At 42.8% G+C, this 13,402-nt stretch overlaps 1 protein-coding gene across 1 annotated transcript in view; it reads left to right on the top strand.

Annotated features, from left to right (window-relative positions):
* MBD1 (methyl-CpG binding domain protein 1) overlaps positions 1-13,402 on the top strand; it is a gene marked incomplete in the record, with an annotated part of 329,236 nt that overhangs the window by 21,477 nt on the left and 294,357 nt on the right. The window contains 3 exon segments of the mRNA XM_030193911.1: positions 8,379-8,545; positions 8,959-9,070; positions 9,346-9,557. Of these exon segments, the coding sequence (XP_030049771.1) occupies positions 8,433-8,545; positions 8,959-9,070; positions 9,346-9,557 (437 nt within the window).

Here is a 13,402-nt window from a genome sequence, read left to right as displayed (position 1 = left end):
GGGTCTGTGGTCCATTGCGGAAGCGGGATGGTCCATCAATCGCTTGGAACTGAGAGCGATATTCCAGGCTCTTCTGACCTTCCACAGGACACTGAAGGGTCTTCCTGTCCGAGTTGTGTTGGACAACACGACAGCAGTGGCCTACATCAATCGTCAGGGCGGCACTCAGTGCAGGGCCCTGGCTGCGGAGGCGTCTCAGATCTGCGACTGGGCCGAGCGCCACCTAGAGCTTCTGTCTGTGGCTCACATAGCCTTTCAGAGCAACGTACAAGCCGATTTCCCTGCAGACATCAAATCGACCCAACGGAATGGGAACTGGCGGATGAAGTTTTTCTTCATTTTTGTGCCAAATAGGGACTCCAGACTTGGACTTCATGGCGTCAAGCGTAAATGCCAAAGTCCCTCGCTTTTTCAGCAGAAGGAGTGATCCTCGCTCGGTGGGGTTGGATGCCCTGGCTCAACCTTGGCCCTCGGGCCTCCTGTATGTGTTCCCTCCTTGGCTCTCCTGTATGTGTTCCCTCCTTGGCTCTTGAAAGGGCGAGTGCTACTTCGGACTCGCCTGCACCGAGGATTGGTGATTCTCATTGCCCTGGATTGGCCAAGATGTCCATGGTACGCGGATCTCCAGCAGATGCTGGTGGATGCGACTCTTCCTTTGCCTTGGTTTCCGAACTTGTTAGTTCAGGGTCCGGTGGCTATGGAAGATCCTTGCCGCTTTGGTCTTACTGTCATGTCCCCTGACTATTCAGGATATGGGCATCTGAGGATAGGGCTGCCATCTTGGATGTGGGCATCTCCAGGATAGGGCAGCCATCTTGGAGCTGGGTGGCTTAGGTTGTGGCAGCCATCTTGGAGTTGGGCAGCTTCAGGAAGGAAGGCCATATTTGGGCGTAGGGCGTCTCCTCTGATGGGGGCAGCCATCTTATGACAGCTGCACATGCTTGAGCCTAATTCCTGCACTATTTAAAGCCCTGCCACCAGTCCTTCCTTGCTTTGGCTTCTATTCGGTTTCCTGAGTAGTGGCAGTGCTTCTGATTGCTACCTGGTCTAGACTTCTGCTGGTATCCTGACTACTCTCTGCTCGCTGCCTGCCCTGACTTCTGCTGGTATCCTGACTACTCTCTGCTCGCTGCCTGCCCTGACTTCTGCTGGTATCGTGACTACTCTTCGCATGCCGCCTGCCTTGACCTCTGCTGGTATCCTGACTACTCTTCGCATGCCGCCTGCCTTGACCTCTGCTGGTATCCTGACTACTCTTGGCTGGGTGTCCACATCAATCTCCGCCTCCATGCCAGCTGTGATCTACAGTCCGCCAACCCCGTGGTTCTGAAAGTCCTGTTGGCTGCCAGCACCTGGGGGCTCAACTCCCGGGGAACGGCGGTCGCTGCAGGTGAAGACTATTGGTTGTTTGGCTGTCTGCTGTGGGCTGGTGTCTACCTTCACCTCAGCACTCCAGCTGGACCCAAGGGCTCACGAGATTCCAGTACACAACACTTACGGTCTGGCTCTTGAGAGGGCTCAATTGAGGGACAAGGGCTATTCTAATAAAGTTATTGCCACGCTTTTGCGGGCTCACGCGGTCTACCTCTGTGACTTATGCTTGGATCTGGCGCACTTTTGAGGCGTGGTGTACTTCAAATGCTATCTCGCCGACTCTGGCGACAGTCTCGCTTTTGCTGGACTTTTTGCAGGACGGGCTACAAAAGGGCCTGGCCTATAATTCCCTTCGAGTTCAAGTGGCAGCGTTGGCCTGCTTCCGGTGGAAAGTCTCTGGCTTGTCCCTTGCTGCTCATAGGTATTGTCCGATTTCTCAGAGGGGTGCTTTGTCTTTGTCCTCCTTTGCGGTCGCCTTGTCCAGTTTGGAACCAGGGGCATTCATGTTGAAGGCGCTCCAGCGGTCTCCGTTTGAGTCTCTTAAATGTGCTTCTGAGAAGGATGTGACTCGACAGTTTTTTTTAGTGGCAATGACATCGGCAAGAAGAGCGTCTGAGCTTCAGGCTCTTTTCTGTCGGGATCCTTTTCTATAGTTCTCGAAATCTGGGGTAACTTCATAAGATGCCTTCCTTTCTGCCTAAGATGGTTTCAGCTTTTCACTTGAACCAGCCCATTTTTCTTCCTTCCTTTTGTAAGGAGGAGTTTCTGGACTCCTTTGGGCAATTGCACCTTTTGGATGTCCGTAGGGCTTTGTGGCAGTATCTGCAGATGTCAACTGAGTTTAGAAATTCTTGTTTATTTGTTCTGTTGGCAGGTCCCTAACGGGGGTTTTCGGCATCTAAGGCCACTATAGCCCGCTGGATTAAGGAACTCATTTTTTCTGCTTACCTGCTTTCAAGGTGGTCACCGCCTGAAGCGTTTAAAGCAGACTCTACAAGGGCAATGTCCTCTTCTTGGGCTGAAACGGGTGTCTTTTCTCTTCAAGAGATCGTCGTGCGGCTACCTGGGCTTCTCAGTTCTTTTGTGCGGCATTACAGGCTGGATGTGGCAGCGCGGCAGGATGCGCATTTTGGAGCGCAAGTGCTTGCTTGCGGAGTTTCCTGTTCCCACCCTATTTAGGGAGTGCTTTGGTACATCCCATCAGTTAATGGATTCATCTGGTGTTGATGACAAGGAAGGGAAAATTTTCTTTCCTTTAGTCACAGCGGATGAATCCATGATCCCTACCTGTCTGACTTTAGTTTTTGTACAGATGTTGCATACAGACATTGTGTCTCATCAGGAGTACTTGAAGACAAGCTATCAGCTACTACATGCTGTTTTTATTTCAGGAGGTTGATAACGTCCCTCCTTTGTTTGGTTATTGCTTCGGTTCTGGGGCGTTTGTTTTCTGTCAGGAAAGTTTGTTATTTTGCCTTTCTTATTCACTCTGCTTTGGAAATTTCATATACTGAAGGCAGATGGGGCTGGGCGTCCAGGAATACCATGTGTTTTTAGTGTTCTCTATCTCCACCTGCTGGTTGGTGGATACAACCCATCAGTTAATGGATTCATCTGCTGTGACTAAAGGAAAGAAAATTATCGAGGTAAGAACCTAATTTTCCCTTCTTCAAAGAAGAGTGGGCCAAGATTCCTTAACAGTGATGTGAAATGCTGATATCAAATTAAGGAAGCGCTTGGTTAGATATTGCTGCCAAAGGATAAGCAACCCGTTAAGTTTATGGGGCAGTAATTTTTACATATGGATACTGGATAACTTTGTTTCTTACATAATTTAAAAATTATGTTGTTTACTTAGGGTTTCCTTTGGAGTCATTCCGTGTCAAGTGGACCAATTTTAAAGGTCGTCCCCACCTCATCATCTCAGCTTTTGATGAAATTTGGTACATAGTTTCTTTATGATAAAAAGCTAAGCTGTGCAAAATTTTAGTTCAAAAGACTAAAAATTGGAGGTTCTAGGGGACCTCAAGTAAAGGGTTGCAAAATGTCGCCTGAGCAAAAATGACATTTTGGGCCAAGTTCCAGAAGCTGTAAAACTGGAAGTTTTAGTAGTACAAGGGGGATATTCGGAGAACCTGCACTACTTTTAGGGCTTAATGAACTGGCAAAACCCCATGTTCCTAGTCCTCTTACCTTTTGAATGGTTTAGGCTCAAACTTTGCCAAAAAAACGGCAAAAATCAATTTACAGCGATGTTGAGACTGCTGTAGTTTCTAAACTAGTTGGCCTTTCAGGTTGATTTTTGGTAGGTGTACTAAATGCACGTCTGTAATGAGGCATTCCAATTTGCAGCAGTTTCCTTCAAGTGGTTGAAAAATTATAAGCGTTCAAAGTTGGTATAAAAAGCATTTTTGCCCATTTTGGGCTATCTTTGATGCCCTTGATCTCCAATGGGACAGCTTCAATATTCTTTCTTTTAGCACCATTAGAAAGAGCAGATTTCCTTCTATCAGAATATGTAGCTTTCAATTTGGAGTCTCTCCATATAAGGATTGCAAAAAAAGTGTTTTTTGGCCAGTATTGTTGAATGATAGATGAAACGGATATAGGGCCCATCGATGTTTCTAATTGCTGTATAAGTCACTCATTTGCTTTAAGCATGCGTTGGTCCATCCATGGTGGCTACGCCAAGAGGTCACGCCTGATAGCCAGGCAAGTCCAGCCACTTGGCACAGGTTCCCAAGCCTGAAGGTGGGCATCTTACTTGAGGTTCCCAAGCCTCATTTGGTTGTCTTTGCCTAGTTTCTCAAGCCTAATGGGAGTGTCTTAATGGTTCCCAAGTAAAACCTCAGTGCTGAAGTGACAAGAATTTTTCACTGATAAGTTTCACTGCTGTTTCTGGAAATGTATACTGTCATCCAAGTGCTGTAGTTGCTGGTACTGGAAGAACTGCTAGAATATGCTGTTCAGAAATCCAACAAGAATATCTTCTGCTAGGCCAATGAAATGATCGTGCAGGCCTGCATGGATGCATAAAGTTGACCGAGGCATCATGTTCTTCAAATGATGTGTCACAGACATTGCCAATCCACCATTTGTTGTCATAAACACAGGCAACATACTGCCGAGGCTGAAGTTGAGACACATTTATGCCAGGTACACTCACTGGGTCATCTGACTGACAAAGTTTGACAACAAATGAGGAGGAATCATTTGACACTCTACTGACTGAAATTTGGTTCAAGTCAATGGGAATAAACTGGTGATTTTCACGAGTTCCAGCAACTGTGGAAGCTTTACTGAATCTTTCCTCTTGTGCAGATCTTGAAGATTCAATTTCATCCTTGGAAACAAAAATGAACTTGATTTTATTTATTTTTTGATCACAAAATTCAAACAAGCCTTGTGCTGTGAGAATTTGGCTATTTTTAGGTCTTTGCAAACTAGCCTGAGCAGCTAGTCGCTTTGTTGTACCACCTATGGCATCACATGGTGACTTGCCATGGCTTGTGCCAAAGAAATTCCACTGTGCACTTATTCTAAATTCTGTTTGATGATAGTACAAGTTGGCAAAGTTTTTGAAGTTCTTGTATTGTGCAGCTGAGCCATCACTAAAGTATGTTACATATTTTATTTCTCCAATTTTGCTTTTCAAGAACGCGATTAATTTTTCCAAGAATGCGTGTACAGCAACTGCATCATGCCGCAAGCTGTCACTTATTATGCAAACACTTATGCACTGAATTTCACTTGAAGCATCACGGAAGTACACAACAAATGGATGCAGTGTAGCTTGACTGTTTTCCCAGTGGAAACCTTGACCAGCATCTTGGACAATAAAGGAGTAGTTTTCAGCAAAGTCCAAGAGAACAACAATTTCACAAGGATTTAGGTTTTCTTTAACAGTTTTTAAGTATTGTCTGATGTTTGGAAATGTAATGGTGAATTGACAGGTTTGAAACTTTCAATGCAAGCTCAGATACAAAATCATCAACATACATCTGTTTGGTCTCCAGTGTGGTGCGATCTGTATGAACCCACTGCTTAAACTCAATTGTTTCACCTGGGTCAGCATCACTGAACACTTCTGTCAGGTAATTTTCAAGCACATCTTTACCTGGACATATTTCACACCTGTGAAGCATGCATTCTTTGCATTCCAAATTGCACACAGTTTTAGCCATCAGTGCTTTGTAATCTTTGTTCAGCAGATGGCTTCCAGCAAGCATAAGCTTCACATTTGGTGAATGACACAAACACACACTGAATGCATACCAGATGAGCCAACAGTGACACACCATTTTGGCCTTAGCTCACAAAATTTGGAAAAACCCACTTCTGGCCCATTTCGAGTACGATATGCAACATACATTTCTTTTAGATTGCTAAGCAGCAAGCGCTTTTGCATTTGAATTTTTTCAGTGCCAGTTCTGACAGAGACAAAATCTTTTTTCCCTGGGCACAGTCTACTGAATTCATCATCTTCAAAAAAGCCAAGAATTTTTTTTTCTGTTTCTTCTGGTAAAACTTTACCTTTCTTCTTGTTTGGTTTTGCCAGAATTCCACAAACTGATTTCAGATTTCTTGCTTTTTTAACCATTCTAGTTGAAACCATGAATTCTGAGGCAGTTCTTTCAATAGACCAGCTGTTTGGTGCTAAAGTTAGTATTTGCAGTTTTTCTGCATGATTTGCTGAAACTTGGACTTTGTTTTTCAACTCGTTTAGCAGGTCATCATAATCAGAACATTTGTCACATTTCTGACTGGTAGAAGGTTGAGTTTCAAACTAATTTAGGTCTAAGCCACCAGCAACTGCAAGATGATGACTCAAAGTATTTTGCACTCGCCTGATTTTGCGCTTGGTGTAGCCTCGTACATCACGCTTGCTGACTTTTTTGAACTTTAATGGAGAAATACCAAGAGATGTCAAACTTGTGTTCAACTTGCCAGAAATGTCACTGTGTTCATCATCTGCTGTTGTTGTTGATGATAAAGAATCAGCAGCTCTGTTACTGACGTCTTTTCGACAAGATGGACATAGTTTCTGACCCGGCACAAATATTTTGCTTGTTAAGGCCTTTAGCTGGGCTGCTAGTGTGTCATCCAGCACTCTTAAGCCCCTTTTTGCATTATGACCACCTTTGGAAAATGGGTTACAGCAGGTTCTTTGCAAAAATTCAAACTTTTTCAACAGTAAGGATTCATGATGAAGGCAAATAGTTGATCCAGCATCGAAAAGTTGACCAGAACGCTCTTGTAACAACTTCTGTTGATCAGGCAGAAGCTCTTCAATAAATTTCAAACCTTTATTTTTATTGTATGTCAGTATATGACACTCTGATGTACTTGAACAGCCAACTGAGCAAAGTGGAAATTCATCTGATCTTTCTGGATCCATTGATGACCATTAGCATCAGTTCAACAAACGCATTTATTCTTGCAATCAGGTTTTCAATGGGTAAAATTTTACTTCAGTCTAAAGTGATTAATATCTTCATTTGTGGCATTTAATTGAATATAAATGAGCCTGTCGGTGCAGGTGCGAGTTTCTTCAACAAGAAGTATGTATACAATGGTTTCCACCCTGTTTTTTAGTTTACTTGAACACAGTTTTATAACATAATGTTTAAACAAAACTTCTTTAGCCAGGTAGACTTGGCCAATTATGATTGGTGAACCCTGTTGCAAGGCAGAATTGTTTGTTTCATTGCCCAATTGTATGCTTCTGGTACCTCCTGGCTCCTGAGTGTCTGTTGCTAGGCTTACTTTGATGCCTACAGTTCACTAAGAGGTCAAACTGTAGCAAGGGTGAAGAAACACCAGCAACAGACACTCAGATGCCTTGCAACAGGGTCCACCAATCATAATTGGCCAAGTCGGTCATCCTAACTGACTGCAGTTTTTTTAAACCTGTTATGAAACCTGGCCTCATCCTTCCACATCCTAAAAAACATTCCTGTTTTTTTAGTTTTCTTGAATACAGTTTTATAACATAATGTGTTCTTTATTTTAAAAAATTGGTGCTTTTTGAAAGAAGAATCACTTTTACTACACTTGTATCAAGGGTGTAGTGAAGAAATCACAGGCTGCTGCCCGCAAACATTTGAGGGCATTTTTTGCAATCCTTATATGAAGAGACTCCAAAATGAAAACTACATATTCTGATAGAAGGAAATCTGCTCTTTCTAATGGTGCTAGCCCAAAATGGGCAAAAATGCTTTATATACCAACTTTGAACGCTTATGATTTTTCAACCACTTGAGGGAAAGTGCTGCAAATTGGAATGCCTCCTTACAGCCGTGCATTTAGAACACCTACCAAAAATCAACCTGAAAGGCCAACTAGTTTAGAAACTACAGCAGCCTCAACATCGCTGTAAATTGATTTTTGCCATTTTTTTGGCAAAGTTTGAGCCTAAACCATTCAAAAAGTAAGAGGACTAGGAACATGGGGTTTTGCCAGTTCATTAAGCCCTAAAAGTAGTGCAGGTTCTCCGAATATCCCCCTTGTACTACTAAAACTTCCAGTTTTACAGCTTCTGGAAGTTGGCCCAAAATGTCATTTTTGCTCAGGCGACATTTTGCAACCCTTTACTTGAGGTCCCCTAGAACCTCCAATTTTTAGTCTTTTGAACTAAAATTTTGCCCAACTTAGTTTTTTATCATAAAGAAACTATGTACCAAATTTCATCAAAATCTGAGATGATGAGGTGGGGACCCCTGGTCCACTTGACACGGAATGACTCTTTGTCTAGTTACATTTTGTTGAAATCTCAGAAATCAATCATTGTGCCATACAATATGCAATAAAAGGGGAAATCAGGAGGGTTGGGGGGAAGGGACTTTTTCATATCACTGTATCTTGACATTAAAATATTAATTTCTGGAGTCCTTGAAGGTTCACTGCAAATACATTCGTGTTGGTTTATATGCAAAAATATTATTGTATATCAGGTTTAGGTCCCTTGTGTCATCACTTAGTCATTCAAAATGCTTTTCTCACAGGTGGCTGAAAAAAGGGGAATCTTCCCCAGTGCCTTAGTCTTTATGGTGTGACCTATGATGTCTGAAAACTGGGCTGACTGCCCCTTATTGGGGCCTGGCTGGAAGCGCCGTGAGGTCTTTCGCAAATCTGGGGCCACATGTGGCCGGACAGACACATATTACCAGAGGTAAAGAATATATATATATATATTTTTTTTTTTTTTTGGAGGGGGGAGGAAAGAGGAAATGTGCTAGATTGTAGAGAATGAGGACATGAAAATTTGGGGGGGGGGGGGGGGGGTTGGGGGGGGTTGGTGGTGTCTGGATAGTACTGGACAGTTACTAACTTCCAGATTACGTTTTTTTTCCCTTCCTTTTGTTTTCTCTCTCCTGCCTTTTCCCATTCTCTCTGTATTTCCTGTTTCTGGGCTCACACACTTCCTCATCCCTTTCTTTCTCTATCATTCTCTTATTGTGGCCATTTTCTAATACTTTTTTTCTTTTTCCCTCCATTCCCCTCGTTCTTTCCCCCCTCCTTATATATACTTTTCTTCTTTCACCTTTCTCTCTGCCCTTATACTTGCTCTTTCATGTTTCTTAGCCCCACAGGGGAACGTTTTCGTAGTAAGATTGAGTTGACCAAGTTTCTAGGAACTGGTGTGGACCTGACGCTGTTTGACTTCAAAAATGGAGTGCTGTTTCCCCCGGGCAAGGTACAATTTCAGCCTTTCTGCAGTTAGGGTGCTTGAAGCTGGTTGTTGGTAGCTAAGACATTTTTTTGATTAGTCTCCTCTGTGGTTTAGTTTCACATTTTTTTTCCCCAGTTAATTCCTTTATATGTAAATGAAATGAAAATGTAGTTATTGTCCTCCATTGGGACAGTAGGGGGATGGTTTTAGTTGTAGGGTAATAATAGTGGGTGAGGGCAGTTGACCGTTTTTCCTCCATTGTGACTTTTTTTCTTTCATTCTTTGTTTACCATCCTAAGGTTCGGAAAGTTCCTAAGAAGCGGAAACTTATGGCAGAGAATGGTACCCTGAAGCTGAAACCCAAAAAAAAGCCGCTTCCACCACTACCACTACCACCCCCACCATCGTTGTCACAGCTGCTGCTGCCTCCACCACTGCTGCTGGAATCACTGCAGCCAGAGGCTGAGACTTTGCCGCCACCACCACCACATGACACAGACACGATGGTGGTGTAAGTTAAGAGGGTTCAGAGTGCCTGAGCGTGTTTACTTGCATAGTAACTATCAGACAACCATGACAACAGTTGAATGGTTTTGTGACAGATGTAGATGGAGGTGGTAAGAGGGAGTGTGTTTAGGAAGCAGACTGGGTGGATCAAGAGGTCCTTGTTTGCTGGGAGCTGGTTTGTGTTGATTGTCAGGATGCCTGCATTGAATACTCATGTTCATACATTTGGTTCCAGTGCTTTAATTTACAGGTCTGAGAGAAATTTGTCAACTTGTAGAATAATGTATATTTTAACAATTTGCAACAAGATTAGACCAAAGCTAAATTCTGAGAGACTATCTTTGAATAAATAACTGACAAGGTACGTTTTGATTTATTCAACAAAATGATTGAATAGTAAAGATGTGTGTAAAGAAGTACATGAACACTTCAGTAAGTAGTGGCACCTTACTGAGCAGTAATAACTTCAACTAAAATTTATTTTAACTATTGTAGTCTCTCATTGAAACATTGAAAAATGAAGGTAGATGACACCATAGGCCTTCCAGTCTGCCCATGCACGTATCCCAGGCTTTTTGGAATTCAGATACAATGTTTATCTCCACCTCTACCAGTTGGCTGTTTATGAATTCACCACCCTTGATATGAAGTAGTGTTTCCTTAGATTACTCCTGGGTCATTCCCCTTTCACCTTCATCCTGTTACCCCCTCATTACAGAGCTTCCTTTCATTTGAAAGACTTGTCTTTGGTGCATTTATGATACAGAGGTATTTAAGAGTCTGCTATCTTCTCTCCCTACTGCCTTTTATTTTTCCAAAGTATACATATTGAGGTCTTTAATTTGGCCCATATACTTTTTGAGTAAGACCACTGACCATTTTAGTAGCCACATGCTGGACTGATTCCATCCTGTTTATATCTTTATGAAGGTGTACTCTCCAGAATTGTACATATTGTCCTTAAACTTTGACTCGTTCTTCCAAACAGAACTGTTTTCAGTTCTGACATTTGATGGCTTTCCTGCATGAAAAGCTTGCTTAGATCTGATCACAGCAGTTTGATAGGGTTTAGGTTGAGCCATCTTGATCCATTCTGTACCAGATCTACTTGAATGTTCAGGGTTGCTGTATTATTATTATTATTATTTATTGCATTTGTATCCCACATTCCCCCACCTATTTCAGGCTCAATGTGGCTTACATAGATTTGATAACATTGCCATAACATAACATTCCAATGTGACCCGCTTTCTGCTCAGCTTTAGCTTATGGGTGGATCACTTGACATTAGAGTTTTCAGGTATAAAACTGAATTCATGGTTTTCATCAGTGGCAAGCTGTCGGTGCTGCTGAAGCAAAGCAGCCCCATTCTGCGGTACCTCCATCACCATATTTGACAGTTGAGGTCAATTTCTTACTGTGTGAGGCAGTTTGTTACATTGGCTCAAAAAGGTCAGTTTTGACTTCTCTAGAGACCATTATTTCAGAAATCATCTGGGCCATCCAGATATTTTCTGACAATCATTTGCTTTTTTACACTTAAACACAATAAAATGTTAGAAACTACACATAAGGGGCCTCAGAATGTGTCTGGGTGCAAAGTCATTCTGGAAGGGAAAGGGAAAGGGACCAAATTTGGCACAGGAAAAAAGTGCTGAAAAGATATTAAGTTGAAAAATACAGTAGAACAGAATAGGGGTTCCAGAGGAGTGAAGTTCTCAATACAATGGTTTATTGCCCTTTTTATGGGAGAAGCAGTTTAAGGTGAATAATTTGGAAGGATTAGGTTCCTTCCAATGGTAGGAAGAAATTTACGTTGTGTGAACTTTTCTGAAAAAATTGGTGCTCTAAAATTAATTTCAGCCCTTGACATGAAGTTAAATTTTAACTTCCAATTGACTTCAGTGGGAAATCATTTGGAAGTTCAAAAATCAGTCCCCAAAGACCTGAAATCCCCAAGTTGGGAACCCATGGAGGTAGTGCTCCTAATATGGTGACCTCGGAATCTGGGTGCCCAGAATTTAGAACGCACTTCTCTCTGCTACTCAGCCTATCACCTATCCTTTTGTTTACCTCACCAACCATATTCTCTGGGTACTCACCTACCTACCCTTGGGGTGCTTGTAGATGTATAAGCATGGATTGGTGAGTTGATGGGAAGAAGATAGATGGGCAATATTTTAGAAGAGGGTTGTGGCTTAGTGAGTTGGGTGTATGTGAGGCACAGAGGTTAGAGGTGTTTAAATTCCATGTCTTAAACACTGAAGTTAAAATGGAGGTCGTTAATTTCAGAAGTGATGCACTATTACCTGTGAAGTAATCGGAAGTAAAATGTATTTTAAAAAAAAATCATGGAAGTAAGAATCTGTTACATCCAAAATTTGCATTAAAAACTTGTTACTTCTGCCTTTTAATCAGCTAGTAGCTCAAAGTTAGTGATTCCTTGCATGCCCCTGAAAATAAAATGCATAGAATTGTCCATCCCAGGCTATCTTTATGAAACTTCCATCTCTCTGTTTCTTGAGCTTTCATTTTATACCCAGTTTATGATGTAACTTTCTGCCTGCTTATTCTAAACTGTACGCATCTCAGATGAGTAATCTTTCACACTAATTCTTCAGCATTACACATCAAGTGGGTATTGTAGTGGGGGATTAGCATAGACATGCACATACTTAAATTTTGTTTAGTAGTACCCTTCATGAATATGCTTATTGGTATTTGTTGGTTGCTGTCCTGCTTTGTAAATACCAAAATAACACATGGGAAAGTGTTAACAGGACACTTAACTTTATAATATCAGTCCATGGTACTTTATGTGTAGAAGATAAGCAGAATTTATTTATTCACCTTCCTGTGAGTTTAGATAATTTTTATTTTGGCCCAGAGATTGCCTTCTTTTTCTTAGGCCTTCTGACTCGGAGCTGTACTGGGCTAGGGCACCCAGAACCAGCCTTTCTAACTCCTGGGAACTTATGCAAATAGGGAAATCTCCCTTCTTCCTCTCTTCCCCATGCCTTTCAAAGTAAATTCCATAGCTTCCCACAGATCAATCCAGAGACTTGTGGGTTATGTCCCTCTACCAGCAGGTGGAGATAAGAACTTCAGAGGTTTACTATATGTAGACATGTGAGCCACCTTAATTTCAGTGTTCTCTCTATCTTCTACTACTACTACTACCAGAAATCATTTCTATAGCAGGTGGATGGTCATAACCGTGCAGCTCTGGATTGATTGGCTCCTGGCCTGGTCCCCTGGTTCTAGTCGAGCTTCTGGGGTCTGAGGTGTCCCAGTCCTGGGACTTGAGTGTACACCTGGTGGTGCCAGGTCCCTCCCTTCCTCCCTTATCGCCCTCTCCTCTCTGCTTGACTGGAGTTTGTGGTTCTCGCTCTGCTGACTTTAAAAAGAGTCTGAGGTTTGTTTTGCTCTGGTGTCTTCTCCTGCCATTAAAAAAAAAATAAATGCTGTTTGAGCACTGTTAAAAAAAAAACCCCAAACAAACAACTCCTCGGACTGATTTGTCCAGTGCAGCGAGCTGATACCGGTTTGCAGTACTTGCTGAGGGGTGTGAGGGCCGACGGCTTGTGACAGTGATTCTCAAGGGGGTGAGTAGTCATTACCCTACCTGCGCCGGTGGGGGAGGGGGGGGGGAGCAAAAACTGCTTCCAGGAGGGTGGGAGCCGCTGGTTGCTGCTGTTTCCTGTGCCAGAGCTACACTTTACAGCCCAACTCCGTGGAGCGTTGTGCTCCTTCAAAGCTCATTTTGGTGGGTGCAGGGCAGCTGTTTTCTTGGGTGTGTGCCATCTTTCCTGCCATGCCACATGGCAAAGCTGAATCGCCGGCGCTCCA

This window comes from Microcaecilia unicolor, chromosome 2 (assembly GCF_901765095.1).
Source record: "Microcaecilia unicolor chromosome 2, aMicUni1.1, whole genome shotgun sequence".
Lineage (NCBI taxonomy): Eukaryota > Metazoa > Chordata > Amphibia > Gymnophiona > Siphonopidae > Microcaecilia > Microcaecilia unicolor.
The sequence above is the reverse complement of the archived record's forward strand: the minus strand, read 5'-3'. Positions and strand labels throughout refer to the sequence as shown.